General features: G+C 42.3%; 1 protein-coding gene across 1 annotated transcript in view; it reads right to left on the reverse strand.

Moving 5' to 3' along the window:
* Nucleotides 1-13,290: 13,290 nt before the first annotated feature.
* Nucleotides 13,291-17,232, reverse strand: part of LOC149288552 (ERI1 exoribonuclease 3-like) — a 116,177-nt gene continuing 112,235 nt past the window's right edge. Inside the window, exon 8 of the mRNA XM_089491700.1 lies at nt 13,291-13,373. Within this exon, the coding sequence (XP_089347826.1) occupies nt 13,291-13,373 (83 nt within the window). The remainder of the gene's footprint in view (nt 13,374-17,232) is intronic.

Raw genomic sequence — 17,232 nt, forward strand, 5'->3', positions numbered from 1 at the left:
CCAGAAAGGCCTGGGGTTGTTTGTGACATTCTAGATGATGTGTTCTAGATTTGTGTTTTGTTTCAGTTTTTTTTTTTTGTTTTGTTTTTTTATTATATATAATTGTGCTTTGACATTAAGGTTACTGTGAAAATACAAAAAAAACAACATTATTTGTGGTGTGGCTCCTGTGACGGACTGATGAATATCCTACATACTGAACCAAAGGCCGTTTTGGACTTTCTTCTGAAGGACACTGTGTTTTTCTACATAAAACATCATATTGAGGATCAGAGGAATAATATTCTGAAATCCAAAATCAATCTAGTAATACGGGTTATTGTTCTATAGGCTTCTCGTCGGTATTGTGCTCCAGTGAGACCCGGTGAATAAGCAATGCCATCATGTGTAAAGTGTTCTGTGATCTCACCGGTTAAAGTGAAATATTTTTCTAAATCATCTTAACCTATTTATCGCTTTCTGAGGTAGGTGTAGAGTCCAGAAGGAATTCTGGTCAGATTATCTAAAGTAACCAAGCAGTTGTGAGGAATGAGGTTCACAGTTGATGTTCAGGGCTCCCCTTCGTGAATGTTTGCAGAAGACGTGAATGAAAGAGACTGTTCACTGTGTAGCTGGTGGCATAGGCTGCTTGTAAAGGTTTAAGATGACAAATGTACATTTCTGGGTAAAATATGGAATAGCAGGAGATGCACAGAAGTGACAAACACACCAACTCCATAGAAGACACAGAGCTTTGTAGATCCTCGGCATCACAGTACTGTATGAACATAAGGACGTCGATACGGTGGAGCTTCTACTGACCTGAGACAGCTGGCCAAAAAAAGTCAATAGCAGAGCCCCTTCCTGCTGAACCAACAAAGAGACAGCAGAGACCATCTTTATCTGTATGTTTGTGAAGGAGCTTAATGTCTATTTCTAAAACTACACTGTTGTACAGGGTGATTTTTTTTTACCCTTTAATAAGTTATTGGAAAAAAAAAAACCCTGCTACAAATTATAGCCATTTTTAATTGTGTAATTTTATTTGAAAGATAATTATTTAGTTGATCAATCTCATAATGGGAATTCATTTCAAAAAAATATCTATATATTGGGGATTCCATCACAATAAATAGCCATAAACTGCTTTGCCGGCCATTACGTCAAACTGCCCAAGTTTAGTGAGCCCTAATTATTCACGGCTATAATGCTTACAAGGAGCTGAATCAGTGGGACTGCAGTTTAACTCACTGAGACGCTCAAGCATTTTAAAGCCTTCTCTGGACACCATTAATGAGGCTCCCGTGTGGAAGGTGAGATGCTTAACCGCAAGGTTTGCTCAGAACCTGCATCAGGGACAAGCACTCTGAATAAGCAGAGTCATGTTTGAGTGCCCACTCCCCCCACATATTACACCATCTAAAACTCCCTTTATCTGGAGGCTGCCATTTGTACCAGCCGTGTGATATTTTGGGTGACTTTCCTGCCCAAAACACCACACTGCGCACTTTGACACTGCTAATGGTCATCATAGGTAACAATCCTAGGTTTAGCTGAAGAATCAGATTTTTTTCCTCCATCAGAAAGAGTTAATACCCCCGTGGATATGAGTTAGTCTCCCTCCTCATAAATAGGATGAGAAAAGTAAACAGCTGTGATGAGATTGCTGTTGAAATGATTTACATGCATGCACACACACAGCATTCATACACTCTCCAGCTCATTAGCACTCAATCTTACAGGCATAACTGGTCATCAATACATTGTGACACCTCCTATGATTTATGCACCTGACCTGGCTGCTAAAGGTCAGCGGACATGTTGCTTTTTTTGTTACTTAATTACATCTCAACATGAAGCATGAAAACTAATCCGACCTTTTGATCCATAATGAGCAAACATCTCTGATTCCTGAAGAAATGACAGAATTTACACAGTATGTAGACCAGGTTACATGGAAGGGTAGTCAGTACTGGGATGTGCATTTCAGGAAGGGGAGGTTTGTGAAACACTTTTAAAGTGTAACTTTATACCATCGAGTGCAATATTTTTTAACCTAATCATACTAGTTAAAGAAAAACTTCAGCCATCAGAAGCTCACCCTTTATAATGCAGAGCAGTGCAGACAACTCAACCAAGAACAGGCAGCAACTTAATAGCCGCCCCACTGGGTAGCATCTAACATTTTCCTCATTTGGGCAAGAGAAGAGAAATCTCCATCAACATATCAGTCTGACAGTGCTACGGAGTTTGATGGCGCTATATAAAACAATAAATAATAATAATCCCACTCCAGGTGTATGTTTCAGTGTTCATGAGCCTCATTACTGGGGTGTAAATGGTATCCCTATAGCCACAAATCAGCAAGCACTTTTATACTTGAGGTGAACCCCAAGAGATCCCCAAAGGGAGAAAGTGAATGCAAAGAAGTATGAGAATGAGTTAAATCTGAATTTGCTGGGTGCCGATAATTCACATAAATAAGCCAGTTATATGGGAAGCAAACAGCTTACATATGCCTAATAATTATTATACAATTAATTAGCAGCATACATCGAGGGATTCATGTATGCACAAAGAAGCCTTTGGCGGGGCGATAGGACCCCTTCTGCACTGCAGGGGATTAAGGGGCCCGTGTTACACAAGCCATGCAACTAACGGCACAAAAACCTGTCTCTTTGGTAAGTATGGTAAGTATAGTTTAGCTTCTATAATTACGAGTCCCAGTTCCCATATTTTTACAAACACGTCACCTCTGCGCAGAAATCAAATTATTGATGGCATTGTTGCGTTGAATCAGATGGGTTTTGCACAGGAAATATTCTGGCGTAAGAATCCTTGTAATTGCCAGACATTCCGCGGCTGTATCTTCTAACTTGTAGCCAGTTCTGTTCTTCACTTTATCAGTAGCTGCCCACAGCGGCCGCTTCTGCTCCGACACAATCAATACTGTGTACAAATGGCCGAGCAGAACTCGGCCTGGATTATATTTCCAGACACTTCACCTGCTTGACAGAGTAAAAGACGCGGCTTTTGTTCCCCCGCTGAAATTCAGAAACACTCCACAACACACGTCAGGCCTGTCGTGTTTTCTCCTTGACATGTCTACCGGCTTGTTAACAATTTGAAAGGCAGAAATGGAAACAGAGAATGAGAGAAAGGGGAGCGCTTGGAAGACTCTGCCAAAGAAGAGGTGGCTTTTCTGGAGCTGGAGGCTCTGTGATAATACAAGTCCCCAGAGCCGGCTGTGTAATAGCGTCACATCACTGGATGTCCCGTTCTTGGTCAATGATAAAGCGCAGGGGGTCAGCATTTAAACTACTGCATTTTGTAAGTTGCCACATTTCAATCTGCTGTTCCACAATTCCCAAACCTTTCCGATCAATAATACTCAAAACATGTTAACCTGTGTCTCGTTCGTAATATTTGCAGGGAGTTGGCTTTATGTGGTTAAACATCGAGAGGAAAATAATATAACAAATTTGCTCAGTTTTATACAAGTGCAATAGTTATGTGTCATAGTTGCAAAAGTGGAACAGCACCTTTAATGTTGCTTACAGCAATTAATTCATTGTTAATCAGAAGAAGACATAATCTTTCATACTAACCAGAGAAACAAATGGTGTAACACAAAAAAAGTTATTCAACTTCTATAGCTAGTTCGACTTTCTCTAAACTTTTTATTATCTATATTGGTTAAAAAAAAATAAAAAGTTGGAGGTCCCGAAGCTGTGGGTCTCCCTAGAGAATTCTTTTATGTTGCATCACATTTTGGCGGTTCCTTGGCTGCCGGCCCACCTTCGGCACCTATCGCCGCCGACCCACCCCACGATATCGGCTTCATTGCGTGTCTTGATGAAGTTGGCCTCCCGGGCCTTCTCACGACCTCGCCCAGTCCGTTGTTTCCCATCACACATAATCCTGCTTTACCACTCAAACTCACCTTAGGGCTCTCAGCGCACAGCTCAAGGTTAAACATATCAGACTGCATCTGCTTCTTCAGGGTGCGGAATTCCGACCCCTGAGGGACTTTCTCCGGCAGGCTCCTTTCAGCTTACCTTTTTACACCACCAACTTAAACACTACGCCTCCACTCTTTTACCGAACGCCCATCTTACCAGGCCGCTGACCAACTTTGAAAAACTCTGTGTATCACCTACTGAGCCGTCCCACCTTCTTTCCCATATTTACGCACTATTGATTGACGAATTCTGTACCGGTACACCGTTTGTCCTCAGCCTCTGGGAAAGGGACTTGTCCATCCAGCTCACGGAGCCTGAATGGGATCAAATATTTCTGCTCACACACAAGGGGTCTATCTCCAGCAAGGTTCAGGAGTGCTCCTTTAAGCTGCTGTCGCGCTGGTACAAGGTCCCACGGGATTTGCACCATTATTTGCCCCAAATATCCCCGCTGTGTCCTCCTTTGGCTCCTATAAACGGTCCCTGTCCTTACAACTGATCCAAGCCGCGAAGTCCGTCATCCCCGGATTTTGGAAAACCCCGGGTCCTCCCCCCATCGGTGCCTGCTTTTCTAGGGTTAACTACACCTACCTCATGGAAGATTTAGTGGCCGTTTCCAGGGGGAGGGAGTACAAAAACAACCTCAAGTGGCTTCCGTGGACGGCCTTTATTTCTTCTCCTCGTATGATTGACCTGGGTTTCGGTACTCCTTTGCGGTCCTAATACCCCTACCATCTTTCCTATCATCATTCCCCCCATCCATCGGGGCCCATGTCGTTGTTATCGTCTTCCATCTGTAGTGCTCACTTGCATGACTTCTTTTAACCGAGATACCTCCGGTAGTTTGGCTGTGCAGTGTATTTGTTTTGTTTTGTTTTCTTCTTCCGTTTGTTTTCATGTTTGTTCGGTTCTCTTCTTATTGCAATTGTACATTGTAATTTTGCGGCCCCTACCGCACCTCGATTTCTCCTCTGCTCTTTGTTCCTTACCTGTGCATGTACTGTAATTGATGACCCTGGCATGCTGTTCAACTCAGGACCCCATCAGGTTTCAATTGTCATGTTTACTGTATGATATTCTCCCACGGGTCCTTGGTCGCACATTTTTCAACTCTGTATTATGTTGCGCATATTATACAATGTTGCCACTGTGTGTATCTACTCTGTCAGTATGCATATTTTCAATAAAGGAGAATTGACTAAAAAAAAAAAGTTGAGGAATATGTGCCTGCGCGGTCAGCGTCTCTAGAAAACTAAGCCTAGTCTAGAAAGCTTTGGGCAGATTTTGGAATCCTGTAAACGCGTAAACATCTGCATTTCATGTTACCGGACCCCGATGAGAAAAAGAACAAAACTGTTTCCAAAATTATACGAGTTGTTAGTTTTTAAAGGTTAGAAATAAAAAAAACAGCACAAAGTCGGTAACACCGGGAGCCGGAGAAGCACGCCGACTCCAGGGCTGCCAAATTAAATTTGGTATGTCCCATATTTCAGGAAGGCAAACGATTATCAAAGGATTTGCTGTATTGATTTGACGCTTCAGCTAAAAAGCTCTTTTTCCTGCAGCACAAATTGTCTCTGAGAAGCAGGTTTCATAAATGACAAAACCAGCAGTGAATTATTAAAGCCCCAGCAGAGAAGGCAGGTCCGCGCTCAAGAGGAAAAGTCAGAACTTCTACATTTCTAGACTACATTGTATCAACTCATACAAAGTCCCGCAAACCATGAAGTATGACAGTGACAAGACTAAGGGCCAAGTTAAGCGCTAGGCATACCTAGCCAGCTGCCAGGGGCACCGTTATCAGGGGGGGCTGGGCAGTGGGGCATACTTTGGAGACAGATCCAAAGTGGTGTCACATTTACAGTAGGCAGACCGCCCCTCTTTCCTCTGCTGACGCCCCTCTTTCCTCTGCTGATTTTTAGAAGCTTTGATTGTTGGGCTCTACAGCCCTAAAAGTAACAATAATGTTTAGATGAAACTGCAAGGTAAAGAAGAAAGTATAAACTAAACAGTGTAAATGTACAATAATTGTGTAAAACTGTAATGCTAAATGGAAGGCAAACACTTGATGTGGGGGCGATGTCAAGAGAGTATTCTTGCTTGGGGGTCCATAAACAATTAGCATCTACAAATATATTTAGACGATATATAGAAGAAAGGACATTTTGAGGACTGCCGAATGACTGATCCATATCGCAGTTAGCAGGAATGTAGCATGTGTTCAAGGCATTCATATTTACTGTCGTTCTGTTCCGTAGCGTTGAGCCAGTCATGATGTCAAACTTTTGCACCAAACGTACCTTTTCCTGGTGGTTAGGAATATCGAACGCAGAACCAAAGGACCCTTATGAAGACATTACCGCCCGGTTAACATTTTACATTGATTGTGTTCAGTTAAGCTGTAAAGGAACCTGAACACTTTCTATAGCTCTATGTTGTGTATTGGATTCTGCACAAATATTAATGACCCTCTGCTGTGATAAATGATCTCTTTATGCACAGGTCCCCTACCCTTGGCCTGCCGATGTAATTGCCTCTAATGGCTTGCTCCTTTGTTTCAAATACTCCAAACAGAAGGTCACGCTGTGTGGTAAAGTAACTCGCTTCCAAGCTGCACGGCGACCGGTCCATCATCGTGACATGGATATCAGAGGCTGGCAGATGGAGGGCTGACAAGTCTCTCCATCTTTCAGGTGCCGGTTGGTGGAGTGGAAAACTGAGCTGGGGGATCCGCTACTCTTGGGTGCTTTGAAGATCCATTATATTCCCCATTGAATGTAACCCTGTATTGTGATTTTATAGCTTTGGTTTTACCCTCCACGAGTCGAGACCACTCATGGAAAATTCAATATCTAATATATATATTTTTTATTTTTTTTGCCTTAAGATTAATAACGGCTTTGCTCACATTAATAATATTGTTATATATGTTTTGTTAGACCATAAGGCTTTAATTCAGGCCTTTTGTGCAGCGTGAGACTCAATAGGTATACACCTATTTCGTTGACACCCCTTCTAGTGTTAACATTGATCACGAGTTCTTGAACGATAGCGTACACGCTCTGCTACATTCCGGTTCCGACACGTATTTGACTAGCGCCTTCAATTTTACAACATTCTGCCTTCTCATCAACTTATAGGTGTTTGCGTTGCATTGGGTGCTTATCCTGATAGAGAAGCACTTTAAGGTTGATTTTACGCTGTAGACCCCCATAAAATGTTGGGGGCCGAGTGCAGGGGTTTTGGAGAAACAATATAAAAATTAGCTCACAGTCACAGAATGACCAGAGCTCTAAACCAAATAACTCTGTGTGTACAGATATGCCGAGACAAAAAACAGTACATGTAGCCGTATTTCATGGTATCTTACACTGTGATACACCTAATGTTATCGATCCGTATATAACTCATCACCATCATTATTTTCCCCTTTAACCCCTTAACGTCCATTGCCGGGTCAGGCACGTCATGCAAAACGGTCACTTAACGACCTATGACGTGCCTGACACGTCATCAGACTTAAACAAGCTTAGAAAGTGATCAATGATCACGATGATCACGATGTCGAGGCATTCAGCAACACCGAGATCGGCATGATGGGCCATGTCTGGCCCCTCCCCGGGGCGTCAACAGCCGCCATACATTGTATGGCGGCGGACGCCCGTTTTAAAAGCGTTTAGGAGGCGATCAACGATCACCTCCTAAACTTCAATGGTGTCGCTGGAATGCCTCGATCAGGAGGCATCCAGCGACACCAAACACTTACCTCTTGATGGACTGTGACCGCTCCGGAGAGCGGTCACAGCCGCAGCTGCACGCAGTCTTCACCATCCGCAAGATGGCGGCGGTCCGGGAAAAAAATAATAAAGTTGAAAAAATTCGCTAGACAGTCTCCTGACCTTCTAGAGAACTCTGGCTCCACTTGCTGGTTGAATACAGGTACTGCATTCAACCATACAAGTCAATGGAGGCCAGCTTTCTAATCACTATGTGATTAGTAAAATATTTAAAAAAAAAAAGGAAAAAAATTAAAAAGAAAAAAAAGAAAAAAAGAAAAAGCTTAAAAAAAACATGGTAACATTTAAAAATTATTATGCTTTAGAGGAACTATCCAGTTCCAGCAAAATGTAAAAAAAAAGTCCAAAAAGAGTAAAATAAATAAAATAAAAAAATAAAGTTTATTATTATGAGCAAGTGCTAAAATTAGCGCTGTATCTTCCCAAAAATCCTGACGTGGAAAAATTTAAATAAAAGCATTTCAAATACCCAAGGGGTGTCTAATTTAAAAAAATGAATGGTTTGATGGGGTAAATTGGAGTGGCCGGGCTCAAAGATAGGGCATAGGCACAGACTGACCGAAATGGGGAAAAAAAAAAGCGCACTTCCAAAATGTGGCATTTTAACCTCAAACACCAGACAAACCCATACATGTGGGGTATGAATGAACTCGGGAGATGTTCCTGAACACATATTAGGGAGTTGTTTGATAGTGACGTATACCTGGAGCTATAAATTTATACCCAAAGTACAATTTGTGTGAAAAAAAAAATAAAAAAAAATACTACCACAAAGTGTGGCAAAGGCTGGTGGTAGAATCTGATGCATGGAAAGGGTTAAATACTACCATTTTAAGTACCTTGGGGTGTCTAGTTTTCAAAAATATATGGTTTTATGAGGTAAATTGTAGTGGCCAGGCTCAAAGATAGGGCATAGGCACAGACTGACCAAAATAGGGGAAAAAAAGCGCACTTCCCAAATGTGGCCTTTTAACCCCAAACAGCAGTCAAACCCATGCATGGGTGGTATCACTGTACTCGAGAGATGTTATTGAACACATATTAGGGTGTTGTTTGATAGTGACGTATACCTGGAGCTATAAATGTATACCCAAAGTACAATTTGTGTAAAAAAAAATACCAAAAAAATACTAACACAAAGTGTGGCAAAGGCTGGTGGTAGAATCTTATGCATGGAAAGGGTTAAAATACTAGCATTTGAAATACCTTGGGGTGTCTAGTTTTCAAAAATATATGATTTGATGGGGTAAATTGCATTGGCCGGCTTCAAAGATACCCGAAATGGCACATGGGGGGAAGAATTACCAGATTTGGAAAAAATGGTTTTGAAATAGCAAAACGCTACCTGTACTTAATGCTCCATAACGTGCAGAAAAAAGCAAAAAAACATAAAAACATTGGGTATTTCTAAACTCAGGACAAATAGTAGAATATATTTAGTAGGTTTTTTCATTAGCTTTTTTGGATGAGTAAAAGATTTTTGGGGTAAAAGTCAGAAAATGTGGGGTTTTTTTACATTTTTCATCATATTTTATTATTTTTTTTATGGGAAATTAGATAATATGATTAAAACAATGGTATCTGAAGAAAGCCCTTCTTGTCCTGAAAAAACAACATATAATTTGTGTGGGTTCACTAAATGAGTGAAGAGAAAATTACATCTAAACACGAACACCGCAAAAGTATTAAAACAGCCTCGGTCCCAATGGTACAATAGGTAAAACACAGCCTGGTCCTTAAGGGGTTAAACAAAGCTTTAGTATGTGGTGTTTATATGTAGTGATAACTACAGATGTCAAATACAAAGCAAATAACAGGTGTGTGTGTGTGTGTATATATATATATATATATATATATATATATATATATATATATATATACACACACACATAAGGGGGTAGTAGAAGCATTATTAAACACTCATCTACAGACACCAGACAAGCCAGAAGGCTTGTTTTTCCCTCAGAAATCTCACGGTGCTGCCACAACCACAAGGGATTCTGGGTAGGCGCATGCAAATAAGGTCAACAATTATCAACTTTTGCTTCTATATCCACTTTATACATGGATCCCTTGAAAGTAATTGCCCGCTCTTTAATAATACTTCTGCTACCCCTTAAATTTAAGTGGAGGGGTTTTCCCATCACCTTTACCCACCATAACTTATGTAATGGTATTTCTTGGCTACCCCAAGCCTCAAGCCAGTATCACATCCTCATGCTGATGAGTCCCATTAAGGATAAAACAGCTAACAAGTGGTGATCTGGCTACTGCATCTCTTACCCGAGTTTTGACTAAAGGCTGTCCTGTATGGCAGGCAATTACTTTCAAGGGATCCATGTATAAAGTGGATATAGAGGTGAAGGTGAACATTGTTGATCTTATTTGCATGCACCTACCCAGAATAAAATGTGGTAGTGGCAGCACCATGAGATTTCTGAGGGAAAAACAGGCCTTCTGGTTTGTCTGGTGTCTGTAGATGAGTGTTTAATAATACTTCTACTACCCCTTAAATTTAAGTGCAAGGGTTTCCATATATACCAAAATATACCACCTAGCTAAACGCCTCAGTGATCCTAAATGTGCGCAGGACTATATTGTGTTTAAAAAAAAAACAAAAAAAAAAAAACGACACCAAGAACCATAGCAGCGCATTTTATAGGGTCCGTGTGGAAGTCCATGTCTTACTATATTTTTAATAGTTAAAAAAAAAAAAATGAACATTTGTAGTTGTTGCAGTCCCTTAAAGCGATGTCTGTTTCAATGATCAAGTACGCATTTTTTTATCCACTTCTTATTTATTTTTTATTTTTCTTGTTTATTTTGTATGTTTTTTTTGTTTGCTTTTTTTTCTGGAGTAACAACACCCACCGTGCATTCAATGTAACAGTAAGAACAGCTTCTTAACACTCCAGTTTCTTTTGTTTTTTTGTTCGGGATGCAGATCACTGTACCTTTTGCTGCATCTAGAAAATTGTAAGTTTTCTGTAGGGTTATCAGCGAAGAGCAGGAGGCTAATGAAGGGAGGTTCAGAGAAGAAGGGGCACAACCAGTTTGATGATTCGAGGGGGGAAGGCTAATATTACCTGTAGGGCCTTCGATGGAAGATACTGCAACATATGGATGTCTCCCTATTCAGGGAAGGCTGCAATATACAGGCAATGAATTGATGAGCCTTGGCAGCAGGCTCTATCTCCATTTGCTAGCTAACCACCTTCCCCTATTGTGAAAATGGTCAGGAATTGACATTAATTCACTTGGACTTCAATGGAAAATGATATTATGCGGCGATCAGATGAACGCATAGGTTTTGATGATCTTGTTAGAGGTAAAGGAGCTAAACACATAATGATTCCCTGTATATCAATGGGAGACATTATTGAGATCACCGGTCATATTTGTAGGTCAGAATGTCCATGAACATGAAATATATGAAGATCAATATAGGTCAATCAATTGAATTCTATCTATATGTTCTATAGGTTTCGCACGTCTTTTCCTTCCATAGGTATATATGGATATACAGCAAGACTCCAGACCTTCAAGAACCCTACTTGGCCAGGGACAAATAGATGTTGACTGAGTCTGTAGGTGAAGGGGTAGATTGTCAGGGTCATAGAGCATGGAGCTATTTCATATTCTCCACTGACTTGATGACAGGTTTTCCTTGGTACAAAGAGTCTTCGTGATGGGCTGTGAAACAGTAATTTGAAGGGTCTCTTAACTCTTAGATCTTGTACCGACAGCAATTGTTGGGAGCCGATTTTAGAATCTCAATTCAAACAGAGTCTTCCTACTATAAAATGGTAAAGTCGAGACGGATGGCTGCATGCTCACAAACGAACAACACTAAAAAAGCTCAACATAACCTTTCTTTAGGAAGATGAAAACACTCGCACGTAAAGGAAACCGGGAGGGAAGTTTTGTGTTTTTGGGAAAATACAAATGAATGAAACCTTCCGCCTTCATCACACTAAATACACTCTTCTACAATGATTTTATTAAACATAATTGAAAACCAGCAGAGATGGCCGCCCTGCAGATATCAACCCAGGAATTAAACAAATACAAACTCCAATCGAATAGTTTTGTAATACAGCAACGCATTGTATGCATGACCGATAAATATTAGCCTGGAGTGAATATGATATAAACCAACACTTTTACCAAATACTGTGTACCGCCCGACCAAGGGCTGTGCCGGGGCCGGATCGTTACAAAGCCGGTACCGTTATATCTGAGTAGGACGCAGAATCCTTGTTCTATCAATCCTGCTGGTCCGTGGACTCTTGGAAAACTAACTTCCCTGGCAATACCTGCGAAGCACCTGCAAGTAACGTTAGTAACTCAAACTAAAGGTTAATGAGACAGTTTTGTCTTAGTCCAGTGAAAAATACCGTTCACATCGACTTTTAGGTTTCCTAAACACTTGGTTGGTTGTAGAAAAAAATATCACGCTTGAGGCTGTTACAACGCATTTCACGGGTCTGAAAAAGTTGTTTTTTTGTACCTGCAAACATCATTTAGGAAGGCCTTCCCGACAAATGGAAGTATCGCATGTTACTAGGGGCATTTAACAATATCTGAGAAATTTGTGGGTCCAGCATTACACCCAGCAACGCTGTATGGCCCTGAATCAATATATGGGAAATATAACTAAAAGCACAGAAGGGAAGCAAGAACGGATTGTTATCCGGAAGCACGGTGAAGAAACACTTGTAGAGCACCGACAGCTCTTATTTCGGGTGCTCAGAAAGCAAAAGCTGGCCAAATAAAAAACATGCGGTTCAAGACGAAAGCAGGTAAGATAACTAAATACAGTATCAAAAATCAAGTGAAACGTAATCGTCCCCAAAGCTGAGCCTACCAACGGGGTCTGCCCTGCCTGGATATGTTGACATATCGTATACTATGCTATATGTAGCAAAGCATGAGTGGGCAGGCACTAGAATGAGACACCCCCCTAATGCAAATGACAGAATATTTTTCTTTTCTTCACTCTATTAACATATCCACTCGGTAACCTCTCAGCTACACTACCCTATGCTAGCATTTCCAACTAAAGTTCAGCTCATGCTGTGATACATCCAAAACGGTTGGTTTTGTCCCATTTGGGCTTTCTAACTAAAAAAAAAAGAAAACAATTTAAAAACTTGGACATGATGAGCAAATTAAGAAAATGTAGAGTGAGGTCACAGTTCTACATATCTTGTTCCTCCCCAGCCGACCTTTCTTAATCATCCAATAACGCAATAGGCAAGGCAGGGAAAGCATATGGTATGGATGGGGGTTCTATATGATTTATGGAGTAGACAGAGTAAGGTGGAGTTGGCAAGGGACACAGACACGTACATAACAGATTTTTTTTGTGGTGGGTATATACAGTGTTGGTCTTTCTTTCCAATCTCAGTCGCTCCATGACAGTCAAGCCGTTGTGCCCCTTCACCTTGACTCCTGTCTCCTATCTGTCCTCCCATGCGGTTACACGATAAGGGAAGTGCTACATGCAGCCTCCTGCCCCGCTCCCACCCTGCAGCCCTCCCCTGACCACATCAGATGCGTCTGGAGGTCTGCTTGAAGATGAAGCCTCTGTGAGCCAACGTCTTCATGATGTTAGCAATGTTCCTGCAGTCATCTGAAAGACATAGAGAGAAAAAAAAAACCATTGTTGAAACATTGTATAAAAGACCGGCCTCTGTGATCTTCTGCATAGTGCATAGCTGTTAGCCGTCTCGTACCGGCCATCTCGCACATCACGGCAGCGCCCTTTACCCTCTCGATCTGCTCCTGGATGCTCCAATGTGCGTCGCGTGACAATGTGCGAGTGTGAAAACGTGCGCCTGTGCGGATCCGGCCGACAGCTGCACTTATTTAACTCAACAGCCACTGGCCTTAAAGTGCTGCCTCATCCCCAGTCCGGGCCTGGTTTCCAGACTTATTATTATCTTTTCTTTATATAGCGCTTAATAAAATACATATATTCAAGGGGTCTGACAGGACCAGAATTGACAGACTAAGACAAACCGATACATTAGGTGGAGAGAGCCCTGCTCGCAAGCTTACAATCCTGAGGGAAACATCGAGATTCCGGGCATTTCATCTCACTGATTTAACAATGCATTGTACTGGACTTTATACACATGCTTCGTATGAAGTTAATAGAATGGTATACTATTATTACACGAGAAACGCTACGCAGAACAGCTCTGGACCTCCCTTCACAGCCCGGTGTGACACCGGCTCCGACGCCAACTCCGCAACCGCTCACCTATACATTGTAAACCCCAACAAATGCATAAAATATCTTCGAGGACACAGAGGTAACATATATTAACCTTTATCCTCCAGCAAGCAAAAGGTTCCTGCAAGCCATTTATCTTCAAGTCTCTCTGAGCTCCCTTACGAAACCCACATGAGCCGCGTATGGAACTTTCCGAACATAAACTGGCAGGAACGTCCGCTGCATTACAGGGGGGTCCAGGACAAGTTAAAGATATCATTATTATATATTATTATATATTATAGTGCCGCACTCTCACCGCTCACAAACGAGAACATTCAAGAGGTCGTGACTTTGAAAAGGTTACGCCATGTAGTTCTCTCCGTTAAATAAAGGGTACTACGGCCCGGATGTGGGGCTTAAAGAGAACAGGCAGGGCTGTTACTTAGTAAACAGGCTGGGCAGCCGCAAGCTTTAAAATAGAAGCCGGACTTTAAATTGATTCTCGCCGTCTATATTTCATGTTGGAAATTGGCTTGTAAATCCATGTTTTGATCTATGGGAAGCGTCTCCTTAAGAAAAAGCAAAAGTAAATGTGTAATTTCTCCCATGACAGAACACAGCAGAGCCGGCCATCCTTCTTCCCTCTCCCCTCCGTTTTGGGACAGCTGTGTTCTGTCGGATTACCGCTTTTTCTTCCTCGCCCCCACGCCTTGATGTCTCCATTTCATTACGCCGCGGCCATTTATCAAGCTGTTACCGTAAGGGTGACTTTGCCAACTTGCGCGTGTGGCAGGCGGCGAGGCAGTGCCATGGAAGGAGAGAGGCAGCGGAGGGGGGTCCTGAATTTTAAGCATGGGGGGGTAGGTTGGGGAGGGTAAAGTAAAAAAGGGAAGATAGGAGAGAAGGGGGGAAAATGAAAATGAATGTTCGGAGGTAGAGCAGGCTGTATTGCTACTGATGTGTAAATGATAAAGAAGACCCGACATCCATCTCTTGCTGTAAACCTGCAGAGTGCTTTATAATCAAGCCCAGGCGGTAATAATGTGAAATTAGGTCTCTCTATCAAAGGGGGAGGCCTTTTAATCACGGCTTAAAGGGTGCGAGCGCTGTTTATCATAATTGAACTGTATCTGGGCTAATTGTGGCCATATTTCACTGTCTAGGAGAGACAAGCGCTGTCTGAGAGCAAAGAGAACCGGCAGAGGCTGTGGTTTTGGCTGAAGGGGACCTATCGATGGAGATACTTATACCCCCGAGCGATGCCGAGCAGCCTTCCAACAACCGGTTACTGATTTTCGGGGTTCAAAACGCCATCTCGTAAAATGAGTTAAACCACGGAAGAGGAAATGTTCTGGCCCTGCTAGGAACCCTACGGCACCTACCTGGGTCTAACCTCTTTTTTTGCCACAATGCTTTCAGTATTATTATGAGGTAATGTTTTATATAGCACCATCATATTCCGTAGCGTTGTACAACGGGTAGCTGGGTTTGTCACAGCACCTGTCTCTAGTACTTAGTACACGATATTTCACCGCATGCACCCCATCTCCGCTTCCCGGCTGCTTGTCACGTCTTGGGTCAGGGTGCGCTCGATAATCATGTTAGGCTTGTGACCCGGGTAATAATCATTTCTGGAAAACACAGTAACCAGGACACTTCTGCCGTGTAATTATGATTGCCTTTTAGTTACCGTATTTGCTCGATTATAAGACGACCCTGATTATAAGACGACCCCCAAAATCTGAATATTAACTTAGGAAAAAAAGAAAAAGCCTGAATATAAGACGACCCTAAAGGAAAAAAGTTTTACCAGTAAATGTTAATTCATCTAAACTTTTTTTTTTAAATAAAAGCTATGATTGAGAAAAATATTTTTTTTGTTTTTATTTCCTTGTATTTTCCAACCTGTCCCCCAGTTACGCACATCTGCCCCCAGGCTTGCCACACCAATATGGCACTGTGGCCCATGATATGCCTTTTAACCCTCTATATGCCACTGTGCCCCATGGTATGCCTTTTGACCCCCTATGTGCCACTCTGCCTCCAGAAATGCCTTATACCCCTATATCCCATTGTGGCATTTAGGGGGTTAAAATGCATATTATGGGGCAGAGTGGCATATAGGGAGGTATAAGGCATTTCAGGAGGCAGAGTGGCGTTAAGGGGGCATTTAATAGAGCACTCTGCAGAGTGGCATATAGGGGTATAAGGCATTCCAGAAATGCCCTATGCCCCCATTTAACACACACACGCACACACACTTACCGGTGCTTCCAATTTCCTGCTGTATTGCCGGGGCAGCGGGTTGACGTCTCCTTCCGCTGCAGCCGGAAGGAGGTGGAGTTGGCAGCGGGGGTTTGTCTGCGTCCGTCGCGCATACCTTCCCCGGCTGTCAGAGATCAGAGTTCCCCGCACCGGTGCCGCACTCTGATCTCTGACAGTCGGGGAAGGTATCCGCGACGGACGCAGACAGCCCCCGCTGCTAGCCACACCTCCTTCCGGCTGCAGCGAACGTTGTCTACGCGGATCGCGTAGACGTCAACCCGCTGCCCCGGCAACACAGCAGGAAGCACCGGTAAGTGTGTGTGTGGGGGGGGGGAGACAGGAAGATCCAGGTCCCCTGCAGCGGTGCGGGGGATCTGGATCTTAGTCTCATAATCAGACCTCTATTTGAGGTCTGATTAGAAGACGACCCCGATTAGAAGACGAGGGGTATTTTTCAGAGCATTTGCTCTGAAAAAAACCTCGTCTTATAAACGAGCAAATACGGTATTTTTTGATCAACCTGCCAGTAAAACACTGTTCATGTGCAATCCTGCAACCAGATCCACATATTTTATTATATTACAAAATCACTGAAATAACATTTTAAAGGAAAACAGAACTCCGTCACCTTCCGGATGTAGGAATTAAAGAATAGCCTCTCCTCCTTCCCTTGATGGGTTAACAGAGCTAATAGTTGTTGCAGTACTGGTCCCAGCGTCAGATATTACGTTTTTGATACCCTTTAAAATGAGCAACATTGTATTAACTTTTAAAGACCTTTTATTCAGAGAAGGAAAGGACCCTTTAAGGATATTTGACTCGGCATCTTATTCTATGAATTCAATCATTAAATACGATCACAAAAGGTTACAATTTAATTCAAATTCCTGTTTTCACACATATCACAGAAATAGGTGATTAGGTGACTTCTACAAATTCAACCCGACCGAACCCGACAACGTATGTTGGCCTAAACGGCGCGCCACAGACTTCATTGTATACATCA

This window comes from Sceloporus occidentalis, unplaced genomic scaffold, assembly GCF_023333645.1.
Source record: "Sceloporus occidentalis isolate IW3139 unplaced genomic scaffold, rSceOcc1.0.p SCAF_51, whole genome shotgun sequence".
In the NCBI taxonomy this organism is placed as follows: domain Eukaryota; kingdom Metazoa; phylum Chordata; class Lepidosauria; order Squamata; family Phrynosomatidae; genus Sceloporus; species Sceloporus occidentalis.